Here is a 22,181-nt window from a genome sequence, read left to right on the forward strand (position 1 = left end):
TTGATTCATGTACGGTAGACTTCTGTTTCCTTGGTCACTCTCTCCCTATAGGAAATAATTCACATTGCTCAGATCCCTAAAGACACTTCTCAAAGGAGACTCTGACCTAATTGCCCAGTAGAGACTCATTTTCATCAAAATCACCTTACTTTTTTGGCTACCAAAGTATTTTTGAGGCAGTGTATAGTGTCTAATAGCATATGAGGCCCAGAGAGAGATCTCATTTTTATTTCCTACTTCTGTCACCCATTTGTTTTGCCTGTGTTCAGCAGTTTCCCCAGCTATAAAATAGGTAATACAGTGGGTGGAAAAAAATACACCTAATTTCTAAGAAAAAAAAAAAAAAGGTACACTTTGAGTCTAGAGAATTCAGAAAGGATTCTGATAAACATGAGGCTAGATGATAAGAAAGAGAGGTGAAAACACGTGGCTAACTTTGCCGTTTTCACACTTTTTATAAAGCTCAGTGTTTTCTGTCCCAGCCCCCCCCCCGCCCCCGTGAACAGCAGCAAACCTGGGGCGGCGTAGGTGGGCCCGTGGTGACTGGTGGAGGGTAACAGGCAGGATTCTGCAGCCCACGAGCCTTCCAGGTGCACATGGGAGCCCGGCGGGGATGGCAGGTGCACAAGAGTGAGGGCCTGGCCGTGTTCCCGGTGCACCCCCGTGAGTCCGTGCTTTCTCCCCCCAGACGAGTTCCGGGACGACAGCATCTGTGACAGCGGCGTAGAGACATCCTTCCGCAAACTCAGCTTCACCGAGTCTCTGACCAGCGGCAGCTCGTTGCTAACTATTAACAAAGTGCCCCACGATTACGGGCAGGAAGGACCTCTAGAAGGCAAAATTTAGCCTGCTGGCAGCTTCCCACACCGAGTAAACCAAAGCTCTGAAATTCCATCGCATCGTCCAGAGGAAGGAAGTGCGTCCGAAGGTGCTCCGAGGAATACGGGCCCGCTTGGATCGCTCTGGGGTGTAATTCAAGGCCTTAAACGTGGATTTCTTCTTTGGTTCTGAAATGAATTTTAGTTCAGTTGACTCACCGATAGTATCTACGATCACAGCCCGCGGCTGGGCTGACGCCTCTTTGGTGGGAGTGCAGTAGCTTGTTGAGCTTTACCAGCTGCTTTCTGTTATCATTGCTGCTCTCCCTCTGCTGCTTTCCCACTGTCATTAGAAGTTGTCACAGTCCCTACTGGGTGTTCCTTTTGGCCGTCCATAGCACAGTTGTGCATTCAGATTAAGGATTATGAAGAGGGATATTTTAAAGTGAGAGTTATTTGGTGTGTGATTTTAAAAAAGAAAAAAGGCTCATTAGGACTTCCCTGGCTGTCCTGTGGTTAGGACTCGGTGCTTCCACTGCAGGAGGCCCGGGTTCGATCCCTGGTTGGGGAATTAAGATCCCGCAAGCCGAGTGGCAGGGGAAAAAAATAAATAAATAAAAGCTCACTGCTTTTCCCAATGTGGTTCTCTCTGTGATTTGAAAAAAGAATATGTACATGTCAATATTTAAACATGGTTACAATCAGTGCTGAAAATGGTATTTCCCCCCTTTGGCTGCATTTTGCTATTGTAAATATGTTTTTTTTAGATCAAATACTTTAAAGGAAAAAATGTTGGATTTATAAATGCTATTTTTTATTTTACTTTTATAATAAAAGGAAAAGTAAATTGATGAGCTCATCTTGTTTGATCTCTACAAATATTTTGCTAAGATTATTCCTTATAATCACGGGATCATTCCATAGCCTGGTTCTCACCTTCACAGTTCCCTCTAGAATCAATTTTTTTTGATCCAGAAATGAGCAAAAAAAAATTATCAAAAAAAATTCTTTCAACCTGAGATGAAAGCTTTGGGTTTGTCAAATCCTTGCCAGGCTCGTTTCATTTAGGCTGTGTCACTTCATCTTCCTCCATCATCTCATGCAAGACTGTTTCCTCTTCAACCCTCAATGTGTTCCCAATGCCTCTGCGATGCATAAGGTATTGAAAAGCCTTCCAGCCCGAAGCTTTGCTGAACTCTTCACTCAAGAGGTTGAAAATAAGGGAGAGGAGAAGTGAAAAGTGTTTGAATGAGGTGCTGTGGTGGACGCTGTGATGTGCAACCCAGATCCTTCACTGTCATTTCAACAGTCTTCACCGGGTACAGATTCCATCTCGAGAAACCTCTTTCTTTGCTCATCCCTAAGAAGTAACTCTTCATCCCTTTAAGATGTATTATGCGATTGCAGCAATTCAGTCACATCTTCAGGCTCCACCTCTAATTCTACTTCTCTTACTATTTCCACCACACCTGCAGTTCATTCCTCCACTGAAATCTTGGCCCCCCTCAAAGTCATCCATGAGGACTGGAATCAACTTCTCCCAAACTCCCGTAGGAATGTGGATACTTTGACCTCTTCCCATGAATCATGAATGTTCTTCATGGCATCTAGAATGGTGAATCCTTTCCAAAAGGTTTTCAGTTGAATTTGCCCAGATCCAGCAGAGGAATTTCTAGCTATAGCCTTACAAAGTGTATTTCTTAAATGATAAGACTTGAAAGTCGAAATGACTCCTTGATCCACGGCTGCGGAATGGATGTTGTGTTAGGAGGCATGAAAACGTCATTAATCTTGTTGTACATCTCCATCGGAGCTCTCGGGTTGACCAGGTGCGTTGTCAATGAGCAGTCATATTTTGAAAGAAATCTCTTTTTCTGAGCAGTAGGTCTCAACAGTGGGCTTAAAATATTCAGCAAACCATGTTGTAAACAGATGTGCTGTCATCTAGGCTTTGTTGTGCCATTTATGGAGCACAGGCAGAGTAGATTTAGTGTAATTCTTAAGGGCTCTAGGGTTTTTAGAATTGTTAAGTGAGGACTGGTTTCAATTTAAAGCCACCAGGTACATTATTAGCCCCTAACAACAGAATCAGCCTGACCTTTGAAGCCAGGCATTGACTTCTGCTCTCTAGCTATGAAAGTCCTAGACGGTGTCTTCCAATAGAAGCCTGTTTCATCTACATTGAAAGTTTGTTGTTTAGTGTAGCCACCTCGTTCAGTTATCTTCGATCTTCTAGATAACTTGCTGTGGCTTCTACATCAGCACTTGCTGTTCCACCTTGCACTCTGGTGTTATGGAGACGCCTTCCTTCCTTCAGCCTCTTGACCCAACCTCTGCCAGCTTCAGACATTTCTTCTGCAGCTTCCTCACCTTTCTCAATCTTTACAGAATTGAAAAGACTTAGGGCCTTGCTCTGGAATAGGCTTTGGCTTAAGGGAATGTTGTAGCTGGTTTGATCTTCTATCAGCAATAAGGCTCTTTCGCTTTCTTATCTTTGGTGTGTTCACTGGAGGAGCACTTTTCATTCCTTTCAAGAACAGAAGGGAATTGGCTTGGCTAACTGGTGCGAGAGGCCTAGTTTTCAGCCTTTCTTGGCTTTCGACATACCTTCCTGAGTTTGATCATTTCTTGCTTTTGATTTAAAGGGAGAGACGTGCAATTTTTCCTTTCACTTGAACACTTAGAGGACCTTGTAGGGTTATTAACTGGCCTCATTTCAATATTGTTGTGTCTCAGGGATTAGAGAGGCCCGAGGACAAGGAGAGAGACAGGGAACGGCCATTCAGAGGAGCGGTCAGACCACACACATCATTTATCAGTTAGGTTCACCATCTTGTATGGGCATGGTTTGTGACACCTCAAAACAATTGCAATAGTAACATCAAAGATCACAGATCACCATGACAAGTACAATAATAATGAAAAATTCGAAATATTTCAAGAATTACCAAATTGTGACACAGAGACATGAGGTGAGCAAATACTGTTGTAAAAATGTCACTGGTTGGGGCTTCCCTGGTGGCGCAGTGGTTGAGAGTCCGCCTGCCGATGCAGGGGACGCGGGTTCGTGCCCCGGTCCGGGAAGATCCCACGTGCCGCGGAGCGGCTGGGCCCGTGAGCCGTGGCCGCTGAGCCTCCGCGTCCGGAGCCTGTGCTCCGCGGCGGGAGAGGCCACGACAGTGAGAGGCCCGTGTACCGCAAAAAAAAAAAAGGCACTGGTTAACACAGGGTTACCACAAACCTTCAATTGATAAAAACAAACCAAAACAAACCAAAAAACCCCCTGCAATGTCTGCAAAACACAATAAAGAAAAGCGCGATCAAATGAGGTATGCCTGCATTCCACTTTTTGAAAGTTGTATTTTTAAAGTAAAAACAGTGAGTCTCCATAATTCTCCAACAGCAAACCCATGCCTCCATTCCTCCCCCAGTTTCATTCCTTTGTGAGAAACAGTTATTTTCCCAGCGGCCACAACGAGGCCTCCAGTCTTACTGAGGGGAGGGGCCCTACGTTCCTTCCCGGTACATCTAGCCGGGTGTGTGACAAGGGGAGAAGTGATGCTAAGGGATTTCCAAGGTCAGGTAAGAAAATGCAATACAACTTCAGTCCCCCTGGGTCGGGTCTCTCCCTCCTGGAACCTAGTCACCAGGCATGCTCGGAGGGAGCCAGTGGCCACGTGGAGAAGCCACGTGTAGGTGTCCAACCGACCGCCTTCACCAAGGTCACAGCCAACGCCGGCCTCAACCAGCAGATGTGTGAGGGAGTGAAGCTTTGAGAGGATTCCAGCCAGAGTGACACCTGTCTAGCCTTCACGCTGCCTCAGCTGACACGCGGAGGCCTGGCCCAGTGGCAGATTCAGGAGTAAATGAAACAATGGCTGATGTTTTCAGCCTTCGGTGTGGTGTGGCTTGTTACCATCTCCAGGTCTCTAGCCCAACAATTCCCACACCAGGAGGTCACTTTAAAGAGAAGCTGACGGCAGCAGGAACAACGAAGCAACTCATGCCCAGACTAAAAATAACATTCCCCTACTTTAATAAGAAGCCCTGTTTCTGTTCCAGAAACTTCCTCTCTCTCCTCCCAGATCGCAGCGCTGCCCTGAGCCTCTGCATGGTGCTCAGACAAAAAGGCTACCAACGCAGTCTGTGCCTCTGAGGAAGGAGTGTTTTTCATTTTGGACCAGCAGATGGGGAAAAATACCAGAAGGAATGCAGGAGACAGGTGGAAAGCTACAATGGCCCTGAAATAAACCTTCCCAGAAAGCTGTCTCTCAGCAGGAAGCCATTTAAAAATAGCTTCCTGGACTTCCCAGGTGGTGCAGTGGTTAAGAATCCGCCTGCCAATGCAGGGGACACGGGTTCAAGCCCTGGCCCAGGAAGATCCCACATGCCGCGGAGCAACTAAGCCCATGAGCCACAACTACTGAGCCCGCGTGTCACAACTATTGAAGCCTGCCTGCCACAACAACTGAGCCTGCGTGCCACAACTACTGAAGCCCGTGTACCTAGAGCCCGTGCTCCACAACAAGAGAAGCCACTGCAATGAGAAGCCCACGCACCGCAACAAAGAGTAGCCCCCACTTGCCACAACCAGAGAAAGCCCGCGCGGAGCAACGAAGACCCAACGCAGCCAAAAATATAAATAAATAAATTAATTAAATTAAAATATCTCCCTTAGAACCTTCATCATCTTTTGAGCTTTCTATACCCTGCAAGCATAACCTAGACTTTTTCAGGATCGGCAGTCTTTCTTTTGTGGCTGTAGGAAGCCAGCCTGCTGCTCAGTTACCCACCGGAGTCCCCTGCAGTAGTTGGATGTGGCGAGGATATTCTCAGCACCACCTCGGAGAGCAGCCCCACAAACCCACAAGCCGGACCCTCTGCATCTTAGCAGGAGAAGAGAGGGGAAGGAGCCAGGCAGATTTGAGCATTTGTTATTTGCCAGCCCCTTTGCTTTAATGAATTCTAGTGATAATTTTCATGACATCCCTATGGGGTACATATTTAACCCCAATTTTACAATGAGGAAACGGATAATCTGAATGTTAACTAACTCACCCCAGATTCAAATCCAGGTGTGTCTGATTCCACAGGTTATTCTTTAGCCATACCTGAAGTCCTGTATTTGAGAGGGAAAGAAAAAAATCCATACAAATCTGTATAAGGATGATGGAGTCATAACGACCCCAGGCAAAACGCAAAGTGAACTCAGAGTATCGCTAAAAAGATATGTTGCTAAAATGTTCACATGACTTGATTTTCCCTGTAATAACGGGCTAAGATGCTTAACTGTGAATTACTCATAGACTGGAGGTCTCTAGTTGCATCTCTTTCTCCTCATTTTGTGTTTTTGGGGGAATTTTCTTTCTGACTGTGCTTCCGCAGGTAATGGACTTTAGGGAGGCATAGAAGCCAAGAGAAGATGAAACTAAAATTCTTTTATTTTCTTAAGGATCACAGAACTTAGGGCTAGACAATATCTTAAAGATCATCTAAATAAATCATCCAAACTGCCATCTTTTTTTAAACACCTATGACGTGAAAACATCTCCTCCCTATAATCCTCAGTATAGCTGCTGCTTTGTTTCACCACCAATCCCACAGACTACAAGTTCCTGTCCGTGGGTTTTCTAGGTTCGTCGGTTGGGTTTGGGGTTGAGGGAGGTGCTGAGGAGGGGAGTGACATTAAATGCTTAGCATTCTCCGTTATTATAGATTTCACTGTGTCTATAATAGCCTGCTTCCATTACCCTGGACAAGTGACTAGGTCCACAAATGGTTAAAGTTTCTTAGAATAAGAGGGAGGAAGGGGCTGAGACAGCATTTTCTCACCTCCAACGATTAGCTTTTCCGTGTTGATATCTCTCTCCAGAATGATTATTTCATTAAGATACCACAACATCCCTCAAGGAACGAAGATATGTATTCAGTCTAGATTTCTTGAGCATCTGTCACCCGCCAGGCACTGCAGTGAGTGGTCACTCATTATCCCATATTACTTGTTCAAAAACTCTGTGAAATAAGAACCTTGTTGCAATTTTACAGATGAGGAGACTGAGGCACACATAAAGCATTTAACCACAGGACCTCCTGTCTCCACTGACGTGTTTCAATAAACCACACTTGCAGTCGGGGACAGGGGTGAGTAGGGCGTCTCTCTCTCTCACATAGTCATGAAGGGATCCAGGCTGACAGTGCCTCTCCCTGCAACCCTTGGCTCCTAAGGTCTTGCTGGGGGTGACGGTCCAGTCAGCTGGAAGGGAGAGCACGGAGAAGTACGTGTGGGAGTTTAGAATGGGCCCCTTCCTCCCTCGCACTGCACCGGAAAAAAGCTTTAGTCCCACGGCCACACCAAGAGCTGGGAGGCTACCTACGCGGGTGATCTACTTTTGTTCCCAGTATTAGGAGGGGGGTTGCTTTTGGCGAACAGGTCCCAGTTTCTGGCACAAATCAAAATTCCTTACCGAAAAGATGGAGATTGAACCTGAAGTTCCTTCGAGTTCCAACTTGTGTGCAAACATCCACTCACTCTGAAAGTCACCTGCAATCATGGTAAATGGCCATCACCAAGGGCAAAATCATTTCCCTGGAGTAAGAAGGAAAAGATGCATCGTAAGGACAATGTCACAGGTTCCCTTAAGGAAATCCTCAGAGATGACCAAGGGTATTAGATCAGGTAGGATGAGGGGAGGGACAGTTACCGCAGCAAAGTCTTGTTATCCCTGCTCTGACTCAGGAGGACTCCCGCTCTCCAGCCTCCATGGTCTGTAGTCCCTTAAATGCCGTGCAAGAAAGAGCCCTTGGGCATGTTGATGCCAAAGTTGAAGGTCTTCAAAAGTGGCCGTGGCGCGTGGGATCCCACCCAAAGGACAGGGACAAGCAAGTTCATCTTTCTTGCAGTCTGCAGAGAACTGAAAGAAGACTGGCAGATGAAACTGACTTCTAGCAATGCCATCTCCCAGGCTTCCTTCTGGGGACTCGGGAAGCAGAGTTGGTGCTGAAGGTGGTGAGATGAAACCTCGCGTACGATGGCATCAGCTCAGGGAGGGTGACGAGCTGACTCGGATACCAGATAACCATGTGGCCAGGTCTATTCTCTGGCCAGAGAGAGATTTTCTCTTTCCAAACCTGTTTTACAGCTTTCCTTCCCTTTCCTACGGCAAGAATGCACAACTGAAGTTATTTTTGCTTCAAAAATTTTAAATGAGAAACTTCATGCCACAAATTTCGTTCCTTTGCAGGACAACCAGTTTGCCACTTTGTTCAAATGTAAATGTTCTCTTTTGCTTTTGAAATAAACTTCCTTTCGTAATCTTGAATAAAAATAAAAACAAAACTTGTAAACATGAATGCTGTCTTTTACAAGATATTTTCAAATATTTACTCTCATAACAATCTGAGAGGTAAGAGGCAGGCAGGGGGAGGAGTAATTCCTGCCATTTTCCACAGAAAGGAAAAGATGCTGCTGTGCCTGGAGGTCCCCAGTCTAGCGTAAGGGGCCGGACTCAGCCGTCAGGGCTCACACTGTGCTCCTGGGCCTCGCTCCACAGCCAATCACGGAGTGCACGGCTGCCCTGAAAGGAAAGGTGGCACAGACGTGCCCAGGAGGGGGCAGGCGAAGCTGCCCAAGTGCTGGCCCTGAAGGCTGGTAAACCAGCGGGAAACCGGCATCCCATCAGCAAAGGACTCGGTAGCTTCCGTACGTGAGGCACTCACACTAGTCTCTGCAAATGAACCCCAGAGGGGCCCCAAGAGTCATGCTGGTTTTCTCTCCCTACCCATCCTCCTTCCGCCTCACTCTCCTTCTCTGGCTTTGGAGCCCCAAGAAGCTTCATTTCAACACCCTGCCTGGTTCTGCCCGTTTCCTTGTGTCCCTTCCATCCCACCAAAATTCAAGCCAGGGCATCCAAAATGTTTCCCAAGGGGCACCGTGTTCATGCAGGATCCTGTCTCAGAGCTGAAGCACAGCCTGGCCCAGAGAGGCCAAAGGACCAGAAATCACATCCCTGTGAAGACCCACCGCAGCTCCACAGGCAGGTACCGCCCAAGAGAAACATTCCCGTCTCCTTCCTAAGTACCGCCCCCTGCACCCCTTCCAGCACTGCCTGGGCCCCAGCACCAGGGGTGACTTTACCTCTCCCACAGACAGGGACATACGTGCTCGGGAAGTATTTATGTGCTCATGGGTGACTGGGCAAGTCAGCCTGATGCCAGAGCAGCCCTTAGCCGTCTTCTCCTTCCCAGTGTTGGTCAGGGAAGGTCAGAGTCACCATTTGGCCCTGACCGCTTCCCTCCCTCACCAAAAGCACGTCTTGAATGATGATCGACATATGCACACAGCAAATGCGCCAGGGACCGTTCGTTTCAGTTCTGAAAGGCAAAGAGACTCCAGGTTTAAAGCTTCAAGAAAGAATGTGTGGCCAGCGAGTCACACACATGCCCACAGGGCCACCCCCTTAGACAGAAGAGGCCATGCTGGACCAGGAAAGACCCTCCGTCGCTCCCTCCATCACCAGAAGTTTGGGCCTTTCTGCAAACCATGCCGTCACTCACGGTTTCAGTCCTTCTCGCTCTCCGTCACTGTGACTTTTAAGAGATCATCTGACTTCTCCCCCATCAATCAGCTATTCCGGAGGCTTTGTGCCAAGTTTTCATAGCTCCATAGCAGTTAAATTAGGATTAAAAATCATTCAGGTGCCCTTCTGCCAGGTAACAACAATGAAGGGAAATGAAATAAACTGAAAGTCAGAGAGCACAAAGAGTCTCTCTGCAGATCATCAGCCTCATGGGTGCCCTGCCTCTGAGCCCTGGAGCTTCAACAAAGCTGCTGGCTTCCTTCCTCCCTCCCTCCCCGCTCCCCGCTTTCTCCCTCTATCCATCCCTCCCCGCTTCCTCCCTCTCTCCCCCCTCCCCGCTTTCTCCCTCTATCCATCCCTCCTTCTTTCTCTCCTTCTCTCCCCCAGTCTCTTTCTTTCGAGAAAGACTCCAGAATTCCAGGACGCTGGCATCCAGCTCTCTGAAGGGGGTGGGGGGCAGCCCCCACAAGCTCTTCCTTAGCCTCCCCTCCCCGCTTTACCCTGGGGGAGCTTCTGGGAAACCAGTGCCCTGGCCCAGGGGCCCCTCCAGCCACCACCAGCCTCATTTCCTGTGCACAAGAGGCCTCTGCTGGAAGAAGCAGAACTTTGCACCATCACCGAACAGCTGGCATGCCTCTTGCTACTCAAATTTTTGCGTCAGTAAAATTGGAAGGAGGCTTACCAAAAGAAAGAAATTTAGAAATTCTTCGGCTTACTGCCTGAAAATGTCTCCTCCAACTCAGGTCACAGAAGCCTGATGATTATTTTCCCTTGGTAGAGGAAACAAATCATTCTGTTTCTTTCGGCAAGGAAAATGTAAGACCCCTAGGCCTGAACATCCCAGACACAGCAACTGTATTCTCTGAGGAATAATCATCATAAGCCAGCATTTACAACTCACTTACCCATCCTAGGCGTTGTACATCCTTTACTTTACGTAATCCTCACAATTCTATGAGATGGTAATTCCTATTAACCTCATCTTAAAAATAAGGAAACTGGGGCTTCCCTGGTGGCGCAGTGGTTGAGAGTCCGCCTGCCGATGCAGGGGACACGGGTTCGTGCCCTGGTCCGGGAAGATCCCACATGCCGCGGAGCAACTAAGCCCGTGAGCCATGGCCGCTAGGCCTGCGCGTCCGGAGCCTGTGCTCCGCAATGGGAGAGGCCACACAGTGAGAGGCCCGCATACCGCAAAAAAAAAAAAAAAAAAAAAGGAAACTGAGGCTTAGAAGTTAAGTGATTTGTCCAAGTTCAGCACGTGTTAGAGCCAAACTTGCATACTGGAGGTTTAATATCAGAGCAAGAGCCCATACTGCCCTCTCCAAGGCCCCCTATGTCTCATCTCCAAGCCCTGCCTTTATCCACAAGAATACTTTTGATTACAAAATCAGAACACCTGACTATGAGTGGATTAAACAAATAGAGGCTTTCTTTTTAAAATATCACTGCAAGGAGATCGGATATAGATCTAGATTTTACATGGAATCTTGCCTTTTAAAAATGTTAATAAATAATACAACTTTTAAAAACACTGCTTGGGGGCTTCCCTGGTGGCACAGTGGTTGAGAGTCCACCTGCCAATGCAGGGGACATGGGTTTGTGCCCCGGTCCGGGAGGATCCCACATGCTGCGGAGCGGCTGGGCCCGTGAGCCATGGCCACTGAGACTGCGTGTCCGGAGCCTGTGCTCCGCAACGGGAGAGGCCACAACAGTGAGAGGCCCACGTACCGCCAAAAAAAAAATTAAAAAAACAACAACACTGTTTGGGCCTACAGAATCATCTGCTGGCCAAATATGACTTGTGTATGACCTAAACCACACTTTCTGCAATCGTACTTTCAAAATGACCAGGCAGGGGAATTCCCTGTTGGCGCAGTGGTTGAGAATCCGCCTGCTAATGCAGGGGACACGGGTTCGATCCCTGGCCTGGGAAGATCCCACATGCCACGGAGCAACTAAGCCCGTGCGCCACAACTACTGAGCCTGTGCTCTAGAGTCTGCAAGCCACAACTACTGAGCCCGCGTGCCACAACTACTGAAGCCCACATGCCTAGAGCCCATGCTCCACAACAAGAGAAGCCACCACAGTGAGAAGCACGTGCTCAGTATCGAAGAGTAGCCCCTGCTCGCCACAACTAGAGAAAGCCCGCGTGCAGCAACGAAGACCCAATGCAGCCAAAAATAAAATAAATTAAATACATTTTTAAAAAATGACCAGGCAGAGTGATGAGCTGACAGCTCTGAGACGGAATCAAGGTCCTTACCTCTCCCCTTCCAGGTGCCACTGCTGCCCCCTCACTCCTATGGGCTCCCCTGGATGATGCTGTTTCCAACCCTCATCCAGTGCCCTGAGCAAGTGCCAGTTCTGCCTACCGCCCTAGGCTTTCTTTGATGACTTAGCACAGAGGTAATGATAGTGATAATAACGTTTATTGAATACGTATTGTATGCTATCAATATCTACGCATCAACCCATTTAGTCCACACAGTTAACATATGAGGTATGATTATTATTATCTCACGTGTACAGAAAGACCCAGTAACTTATATGCAATGTCAAACAGCCTACTAATGGTAGATCTGGAACTCAAACATATGTATGTGTGATTTCAAAGCCCATACCTTTAACTGTTGTAGGATGCTTTGGGTTATAAACTCAGAATACCTGACTACAACTGGATTAAACAAATAGGCCTTGTTTTTTATAAGACCAGAGTGAGATGATTACAAGGCTAGTTCAGTAGTTCAACATCTCTGACATCCCCCTATGGCAACAATGTTTCCTCAAGGTCACAAAAAGGCTGCAGCAGCTCCAAGTATCAGGCCTCACACAACAGCCTCTTAACTTCGGCAACAGCATAGGGTTCCTCCTCAAGTCTCTCTCTTATCAGGCAGGAAAATCTTCCCTCAAAACCCCACATTAAGTATCACCTCATGTTTCACTTGCCAGAACTGAGTCACATGCCTAACCCTAAGACCAATCACTGGCAAAGGAGAATGGGATTAGTATAACCCACCATGATTCAGTCCCTGGGGTTGGACGCATAGCCACTTCTATTAGCAGAGAACAGGAGGAAATAGCTGTAGTATGGCCTGCCAATAATGTCTGTCCCAACTACAGGGAACATGTGAATTGTCTCCCAGGATCCAGTAAATTTTACAAAAGCTGTAATAAGTAACATTACAGAATAAGAACAAAGGGTTGTTCCCACATACATTATGAGACAGGAATGAGTACCAGTTCTCAACCAGAAACTTCCATGATCCCAACATCCCATTTCCCCAGATTTCTAGGCCATTCTGGTGTTGCTGTCATCCCTTGTACTCACTCACTGCATACATAGCACAACATGGCACAAGCCGGTGCTCAGTAAATCCCGTGCAAAGGCTGAGACCTGACCTAAGGAGTTCAGCTGCATCATTGTTGCATACTTTCTTTTCATGGCAGGATTCAGTAACCTCTGTCTAAAGAAAATGAGAGACAGTTATAAAACATGACACGGTGATGTGATGCCCTTATTTCTGCAAAGCCTGTCCACTGTTTGGCCCCTATTCGAGGGCTCAAATATGTCATGGCAGGTTAGTCCCCTTCAGCTTACTGATCACAAGCTCAGAGCCCAGCCTAGTTGACGAGCTAGTCTTGTGCTTTTCCTTCCTCATGTATTAATTACAGTGACAGCCTTTTAAGACTCCTTTCTCAACGGACATTTTTTGCATTTATCTTTTTTTATCATAAATTTCCAAAACAACTTTCCTCACGTGTTGAACAAGATGGCCTTATCCTACGTTGCTCCCCCAGAGAATATACTTCTGTCTAAAATCTGTGTCACTTTAGGAATGCTTGGGAAATATATCTGCTCTCTCCTGTACTCCAGTTCACTTTCATTCCAATAGTGAACAAAATCTTCCTGTTTATTTTCCAAAGTCAAGTAAGAGGGAAAATGAGAAGAGTTTTAGTGCATGTGATTGAGAATATTGCCATTTTTGCTGTTTTCTTGATTCGAAACTGGGAAGATGTAATCCTGTGAGCTGACCTCTTTCCATCTCACTCTCTGGAATGTGATTTGCAGCCACACAGCAGAAGGACCGGATCCTGGCCTTCCCGTTCTGTTAATGTTTTCATAACCACTAACAGAAAAGCCTTCTCAGAAATCCAAAGCCAAGATTGAGTACATCCAATTCTATGCCAGCAAACGTGGCAAAATAAATCTACTAAAATGGTAGAAATTATTAACCTCGGTGTCACATACAAACTGTGAAAGAACGTTTTGGATGTAACTATTCTCTTATAGAAATAATGTATATACAACACATTTCTCTCCTTTTATAAATTGTTGCCAGCATATGTTTATGTCCATTGATTAATTTATTCTTCTTTTATAAATTCATTACTTTCTGACATCTCCCCACTACACACACACTTTAAAAAAATTCTTAAAAGACATTTGCCTTGAGGAGGGGAATTAAGATGGTGGAGTATGAGGACATAGAGCTTACCTCCCCCTACCCCCCCGGCACAAACAGATCAAAAATACACCCACTGGGCTTCCCTGGTGGCGCAGTGGTTGAGAGTCCGCCGGCCAATGCAGGGGACGCGGGTTCATGCCCCAGTCCGGGAGGATCCCACATGCCGCGGAGCGGCTGGGCCTGTGAGCCATGGCCGCTGCGCCTGCGCGTCCGGAGCCTGTTCTCTGTAACGGGAGAGGACGCGACAGGGAGAGGCCCACGTACCGCAAAAAAAAAAAAAAAAAAAAAAATTAAAAAAAAAAAACACGCCCACTTGTGGAACAATTCTCACAGAACAGTAACTGGGAACTGGCAGAAGAAATCCTATACAACCAAAGCTGCTAGAAAGATCTCCATGTAACTGGGTAGGGAGGGAAAAAAGCATCAGGCCGGGACCTGTGCTCCTGGGAGAGATCTGTAAGGAAACAAGGTCCGCATGGGTGGACCCTCGCCCAGAGGAGTGAACCAGTTGACTCGCAATCTGGGCATCCCAGTCCTGGGGTCCTGCAAGGAGGAGACAAGACCCCTCGCCTATCGGGAAATCTGCTGGGACAGACAGAAGGGCTGGAGAACCCTAGACTTTACTCCAAGGAGCGTGCACGCTTGCAGGCACGCTAACAGTCAGGGCAGAAAACGCCTTGACCTGGAGGCTGCCACCTCAGCACACTTCCCAATACAAAGGGTCAAACAAGCAGGTCCCGCCCACTCCTGCCCACTCTCACGCCTGCTGTGAGATCTGGGCAAAGATTCCGTCTAGCTACACAGAGACAGACTGGGGCGCCTGGAGAGAGACCTAGGTAGAGCCACCGAGACCACTGTCAGCGCGTGCTCTGGGCTGGCGGTCCAGCCATGACAGACGCCGTCAGCACGCGCACCGGGTGGCACCACAAGGACACGCAGCATCGAAGCTCTGAACCTTGGGCAGACAGGCCCAGGAAGCACGCGGGAGCAGGCAGCAGCTGCGTCCCAGAGAGAGCGCCCTGGCTCCCCCCACTTCACACCGTGGCTTAGCACCAGACCTGGGGCACACAGATCCAGGGAGAAGTCTGCCCAGAGGCAGCCCAGATCTCAGGCAGCAACAAAGCCACCTCAGCCCCTGCAGACACAACGCCCCAACCCCCAGTCCCAGCCCACTCCACACCACAGCCTAGCACTAGATCTGGGACAAACACAACAGAGAAAGAGATGTGGCCTTGGGGTGCTTTTAAGCGGAACCGTGGACGCCTACACAGACAGGTGGCACATGCATCACCTTTGGGGCAGGGCACACACTCAAGCGCAAGGGAACCTGATCAAACCCAACCCTCAGGGCTTCTACTCCAACAACTGGGCAGCAGACCCTGCCCATGACAGGGGGTGATGGCCACAGGGGAAAGAGGAAGCCCCACCTCACATCCAGCACAGGCTCTAGACATTACAACACCAACCACTCCCTCTTAGTCAAGAGGAAAACAGCCAGCACACTCTTAGAAAAGGCAGGGCTGGCATCCATACCAAAACCAGTCCTTGCACCAAAAACACTGAACACACAGAATACACAGGAAACTCCCACATAAAAACACCCCTTTAGAGACTTCCTCTGGTGGCCCAGTGGTTAAGAATACACCTGCCAATGCAGGGGACATGGGTTCGAGCCCTGGTCCGGGAAGACCCCACATGCTGCAGAGCAACTAAGCCTGTGCATCACAACCACTGGGCCTGTGCTCTAGAGCCCGCGAGCCACAACTACCAAGCCCGCGTGCCACAACTACAGAAGCCCGCGCACCTAGAGCCCGTGCTCTGCAACAAGAGAAGCCACTGCAATGAGAAGCCCATACACTGCAATGGAGAGTAGCCCCCGCTCGCTGCACCTAGAGAAAGCAACGAACACCCAACGCAGCCAAAAACTAAATAAATAAGTAAAAATTTAAAAAAAAAACCCTTTAACCCATTTAAGGCCACAGTAGATAACTTTCTCTGTCTCTATGAATTTAGGAGAAATTAAGTAAAATGAAAAGGGAGAGGAGCTACTCCCAATTAAAAGAACAAGAGAAATCCCCTGAAAGAACAAATAATGAAACAGACTTCACCAGTCCACTAGATCCTGAGTTCAAAAAGGAGGTAAAAAAAAAAAAAAATGCTAAAGGGATTCAGAAAGATTATCGATAGAAATGCAGATCACTGTAAGGAAGAATTAGAAACTACAAAGATGAACCAATCAAAAATAGATGATTCAACTGCTAAGATATAAACCAATCTAGAAGCAATGAGTAGCAGACTAAATGACACAGAAGAACAACTAAGTTATCTGGAAGACGGAATAACGGAAATCACCCAATCGTAACAGCAGCAGCAGACAAATGTTTTAAAAAATGAAAGCTACATACGAGATCAATGGGATAATATAAAGTGTGCCAACCTATGCACAGCAGGGGTTGCAGAGGAGGAGAGAGAGAAGAGCATCAAAAATGTATTTTGTTTGTTTTCTGCTTTAGTTACTGAAGCCTTACAAGGTTATGTAGAGAGGTACCATCTTCTGTACTAAAAATAGACAAGAAAATGCTATCGATACTGGTGTACTGTAATGTGAATCTATACTGGTGAACAGAACTTTTTGTTCCCCTTATTAAAACCGTAGTGTCCTTTTCGCATTTGTAGCTTCCTGCAACACCCCAAACAATCATAATTATGTATATACATATGTATATGTACATATGTATATGTACACACACACATATATAAAGAATGATATTGATAACATGATCATGGAGACATTTTCTTCGCAAAAATGATGAAAATATAAAATTGTTTTCTTTTCTATGTCAACCCTAAGTATCCCGAATCCCCTTCATTTATAAGTGTTTGGTTTTTCTCTCCCCTCGAGGATACAGGTCATGTTTCCATCCCCAGGTGGTACTCCACAGCTTCACCAACTTTATGAGAATTCTTGTGCCTGCCCTCAAATATGACTGATGCACATGCTGGGTAAAATTATGTTTAAAAATGCCACTACTGAGACTGTTGTTACAGAAAGTCAAGCTAGTTTAAATTAGATAGCACCCGTTTCACTATGAGGATTAGCAGTGCAGTGACTGAGGGTTCAGATGGTCGGAGGACAGAGAAAGAGACTGATGGATAAAGTGTGTCTCAAAGGAAATTACTTTCGATGTTAGACTGTTTGGCTTTTACATTTTAATTACTTCTTACAGAAGACTGCATTAAAAAAACTTTGTACTTCTACATAGCGATTTATCCATTCAGACCTTTTCTTTTAGAACAACAAGTTTACATAAAATCCTACCTTCTAAAGACTGAGAAAGTACCAGCTGCAATTATCATGAAGAAATCCTTTGGCTGACTTCATAGAGCTTGAGTGTGATCAAGTAGTCTTGTTTCCAGGTCCCTGAGTCACCACAGTGATGTTCGTTATTAAAATTGTTTGGGGGAAATTGGGCTATTTTCCACAGTGGTTAAGCAATGTCTACACAGTCCTTAAATATTTCTCTCTTCCTTGGGATAAATGTTAGCATTCAGAAGAAATCTTCTCATTTATGATTTGGGAAAGTTCACGAGTGTAATTAACCGTACATTTAAGCAATAATTAACAAATATTTTTGGCATAAAAATTACTTTATAATGTTCTAACTTGTTTTATAAGTTTGAATAATGTTTCTGTCCCTTAATTGATTTTGTATTTGTGGATTTGATAATCAGACTGACAGTAGCAAATCTGATATCACTTAAATAGGTATAGATTGCTCACTGTTTAATGAAGTAGTTAACATATTTAAAATATATAACACAAAAGTTTTCTCATCCTCACCTTTTTCCAGAACTACGGTTTTAAGCACTTTTCGTATAAACACATATTGTTGATTAAAGGTGACTAACCCTAACCATCTTTTTTTTTTTTTTTTTTTGCGGCACTCGGCCCTCTCACTGTTGTGGCCTCTCCCGTTGTGGAGCACAGGCTCCGGACACGCAGGCTCAGCGGCCATGGCTCACGGGCCCAGCTGCTCCGCAGCATGTGGGATCCTCCTGGACCAGGTCACGAACCCGTGTCCCCTGCATCGGTAAGCAGACTCTCAACCACTGCGCCACCAGGGAAGCCCCTAACCATCTTTTATCCATTGAACTGGTGCTATGTTCCATCAAGAGCAATAAAATTTTCCCCAAATGTCAAAAAACAAATGTATTTGAATAAATTATGGCTGAAAACTTCCCAAACCTAAAGAAGGAAACAGATATCCAGGTACAGGAAGCACAGAGGGTCCCAAACAAGATGAACCCAAACAGACAACACCAAGACACACCATGACTCAAATGGCAAAAGCTAAAGGTAAAGAGAGGATCCTAAAGGCAGCAAGAGAAAAACAGAGTCAGTTAACAAGGAAACCCCCATAAGGCTGTAGCCAATTTCCCTTCAGAAAATTTGCAGGCTAGAAAGGAGTGGCATGATATATTCAAAGTCCTGAAAGGGAAACCCTGCAACCTAGGATACTCTACCCAGCAAGATTACCATTTACAATAGTGGAGAGAAAGAATTTCTCAGAAATGCAAAAACTAAAAGAATACAGCAATTTCCTCTTAGATTTCTTCAGTGATCTCTTGGTTATTTAGTAGCATATTGTTCAGCCTCCATGTGTTTGTGTTTTTTACAGTTTTTTCCCCTGTAATTGATTTCTAATCTCATAGCGTTGTGGTCAGAAAACATGCTTGATACAATTTCAATTTTCTTAAAGAAAAAAACAAATTAGAAAAATAAAAAGTATATTAGAAAACAATAACAATAAAAATGAAACAACAAAAACAGAACCATAATAGCAAAACACAAATAAAAAATAAAGAAAATTAAAACATAAAATAAATAAAAAATTTAAAATTGCCTGGTGCCTCCTCTATCAGTGTCCTTGCCCCCATGGGGAGCTACAGCCTACCCCCACCTCCCCAGTAGGCCTCCAAGACCTCTAGGTAGGTCTCTGGACCTGCTGCGTCAGCCCCACCTCTGCATGCGTTCCTCTCACCAGCTGGCCCAGAACACACATGCCCGTGCAGGCCAGCCAGGGCACAGGCCTCCACAGGCTTAGCCGCAGGGGTCGGCATAGCCAGAGGAGGCCTTGGAGAAGGCTTGTGCTCAGCCTGCCTTGGACCCACACGGCCAGAGGAGGCTTTTGCGGAGGTGGGGCTCAGGCCCAGTACCCATGTGGCTGGAATAGGTCTTGGGGTGGGGCTCAGGCCCAGGACACCCACAGCCAGAAGAGGCCTTGGGGGGTGGGGAGGACAAATGACAATGAAAACACGATGACCCAAAATGTATGGGATGCAGCAAAAGCAGTCCTAAGAAGAAAGTTTACAGCAATTTAATCGTACCTCAAGAAAGAAGAAAAATCTCAAATAAACAACCTACCCTAACACCTAAAGCAACTAGAGAAACAACAACAAACAAAACCCAAAGTTAGTAGAAGGAAAAAAGTCATAAAAATCAGAGCAGAAATAAATGAAATAGAAATGAAGAAAACAACAGTAAAAAATCAATGAAACTAAAAGCTAGTTCCTTAAGATAAACAAGACTCATCAAGAAAAAAACGGGAAAGGACTCAAATCAATAAAATTGGAAATGAAAAAGGAGAAATTACAACTGACACTGCAGAAATACAAAGGATTATAAGAGACTACTACAAGCAACCATATGGCAATAAAATGGACAACCTGGAAGAAAGGCACAAATTCCTAGAAAGGTACAACCTTCCAAGACTGAACTGGGACGAAATAGAAAATATAAACAGACCAATCACAAGTAATGAAATTGAAAATGCAATTAAAAATCTTCCAAAAGGGACTTCCATGGTGGTGCAGTGGTTAAGAATCCACCTGCCAATGCAGGGGACATGGGTTCGAGCCCTGGTCTGCCAATGCTGCAGAGCAACTGAGCCTGTGTGCTACAAGTACTGAGCCGGCACTCCAGACCCCATGAGCCACAACTACTGAGCCCGCATGCCACAACTACTGAAGCCCGTGCGCCTAGAGCCCATACTCCACAACAAGAGAAGCCACTGCAATGAGAAGTCCGCACACCACAACAAAGAGTAGCCCCCAATCACCGCAAATAGAGAAAGCCCACGCTCAGCAACAAAGATCCAACACAGCCAAAAATAAATAAATTTATTTAAAAAGAAAAATCTTCCAACAAACAACAGTCCAGGACCAGATGGCTTCAAAGGCAAATTCTTTCAAACATTTAGAGAAGACCTAACACATCTTTCTCAAACTCTTCCAAAAGACTGCAGGGGAACACTCCCAAGCTCATTCTACAAGGCCACCATCACCCTGATACCAAAACCAGACAAAGATGTCACAAAAAAAGAAAATTACAGACCAATATTACTGATGAATATAGATGCAAAAATCCTCAACAAAGTACTAGCAAACAGAATCCAACAACACATTAAAGGATCATACACCATGATCAAGTGGGATTTATCCCAGGAATGCAAGGATTTTCAATATATGAAAATCAATCAATGTGAAACACCATATTAATTAATTAAAGAATAAAACCATATGATCATCTCAATAGGTGCAGAAAAAGCTTTTGACAAAATTCAACACCCATTTATGATAAAAACTCTCCAGAAAGTGGGCATAGAGGGAAGCTACCTCAACCTAATAAAGGCCATATATCACAAACCCACAGCAAACATCATTCTCAATGGTGAAAAACTGAAAGCATTTCCTCTAAGATCAGGAATGAGACAAGGATGTCCACTCTCACCACTGTTATTCAACATAGTTTTGGAAGTCCTAGCTATGGCAATCAGAGAAGAAAAAAAATTAAAGGAATCCAAATTGGAAAAGAAGAAGTAAAACTGTCACTGTTTGCAGATGGCATGATACTATACATAGATAATCCTAAACATGCCACCAGAAAACTACTAGAGCTAATTAATGAATGTGGTAAAGTTGCAGGATACAAAATTAATGCACAGAAATCTCTTGTATTCCTATACCTAACAATGAAAGATCAGAAAGGGAAATTAAGGTAACAATCCCATTCACCACTGCAACAAAAAGAATAAAATACCTAGGAATAAACCTACCTAAGGAGACAAAACACCTGTACTCAGAAAACTATAAGACACTGATAAAAGAAATCAAAGATGGCACAAACAGATGGAGAGATATACCTTGTTCTTGGATTGGAAGAATCAATACTGTGAAAATGACTATACTACCCAAAGCAATCTACAGATTCAGTTCAATCCCTATCAAATTAACAATGGCATTTTTCACAGAACTAGAACAAAGAATTTTACAATTGTATGGAGACACAAAAGACCTCCAATAGCCAAAGCAATCTTGAAAAGAAAAATTCAACACCAGCTGGTTGAATCAGCTAGAGGAATCAGGCTCCCTGACTCCAGACTATACTACAAAGCTACAGTAATCAAGACAGTATGGTACTGGCACAAAAACAGAAATACAGATCAGTGGAACAGGAGAGAAAGCCCAGAGGTAAACCCATGTACCTATGGTCAACTAATCTATGACAAAGGAGGCAAGAATATATAATAGAGAAAAGACACTCTCTTCAAAAAGTGGTGCTGGGAAATCTGGACAGCTACATGTAAAAGAATGAAAATAGAACACTCCATAACACCATACACAAAAATAAACTCAAAATGGATTAGAGACCTAAATGGAAGACTGGACACTATAAATCTCTTAGAGGGAAACATAGGCAGAACACTCTTTGACATAAAACACAGCAAAATCTTTTTTGACTCACCTCCTACAGTAATGAAAATAAAAACAAAAAGAAACAAATGCACTCTAATGAAACTTAAAAGCTTTTCCACAGCAAAGAAAACCATAAACAAGATGAAAAGATAATCCTCAGAATGGGAGAAAATAATTGCATATGAACCAACTGACATGGGAAAAATCTCCAAAATAAACAACTCATGCAGCTCAATATAAAAAAAACAAACAACCCAATCAAACAAATGGGTGGAAGACCTAAACAGACATTTCTCCAAAGAAGACATACAGATGGCCAAGAGGCACATGAAAAGATGCTCAATGTCACTAACTATTAGAAAAAGGCAGATCAAAACTACAATGAGGTATCGCCTCACACTGGTCTGAATGGCCATCATCAAAAAATCTGCAAACAATAAATGCTGGAGAGGGTGTGGAGAAAAAGGAACCCTCTTGCACTGTTGGTGGGAACGTAAATAGATACAGCCACTATGGAGAACAGTATGGAGGTCCCTTAAAAAACTAAAAATAGAACTACCATATG

General features: G+C 45.2%; 2 protein-coding genes across 12 annotated transcripts in view; one reads left to right on the plus strand and one right to left on the minus strand.

Annotated features, from left to right (window-relative positions):
• Nucleotides 1-1,669, plus strand: part of NFKB1 (nuclear factor kappa B subunit 1) — a 124,383-nt gene extending 122,714 nt beyond the window's left edge. For all 3 annotated transcript variants that reach the window (XM_059067303.2, XM_059067304.2, XM_067035551.1), the window contains one exon: nt 689-1,669. In XM_059067303.2, coding sequence (XP_058923286.1) covers nt 689-846 — 158 coding nt within the window. In that variant the 3' untranslated portion in view covers nt 847-1,669. The remainder of the gene's footprint in view (nt 1-688) is intronic.
• MANBA (mannosidase beta) overlaps nt 1-22,181 on the minus strand; it is a 167,172-nt gene that overhangs the window by 8,589 nt on the left and 136,402 nt on the right. For 3 of the 9 annotated variants that reach the window (XR_010840973.1, XR_010840968.1, XR_010840970.1), the window contains exons 18-23: nt 7,520-7,729; nt 7,283-7,404; nt 6,986-7,071; nt 6,651-6,830; nt 5,877-5,937; nt 515-1,007 (exon numbers count right to left, since the gene is read on the minus strand). The gene's annotated coding sequence lies outside the window, so the exon portion shown is untranslated. Of the gene's footprint in view, nt 1-514; nt 1,008-5,876; nt 5,938-6,650; nt 6,831-6,985; nt 7,072-7,282; nt 7,405-7,519; nt 8,132-8,952; nt 9,557-10,232; nt 10,257-22,181 lie in introns of those variants that run through there. The other 6 variants (XR_010840969.1, XR_010840977.1, XR_010840971.1 and 3 more) reach the window with 5 other exon arrangements.

This window comes from Kogia breviceps, chromosome 6 (genome assembly GCF_026419965.1).
Source record: "Kogia breviceps isolate mKogBre1 chromosome 6, mKogBre1 haplotype 1, whole genome shotgun sequence".
In the NCBI taxonomy this organism is placed as follows: Eukaryota; Metazoa; Chordata; class Mammalia; order Artiodactyla; family Physeteridae; genus Kogia; species Kogia breviceps.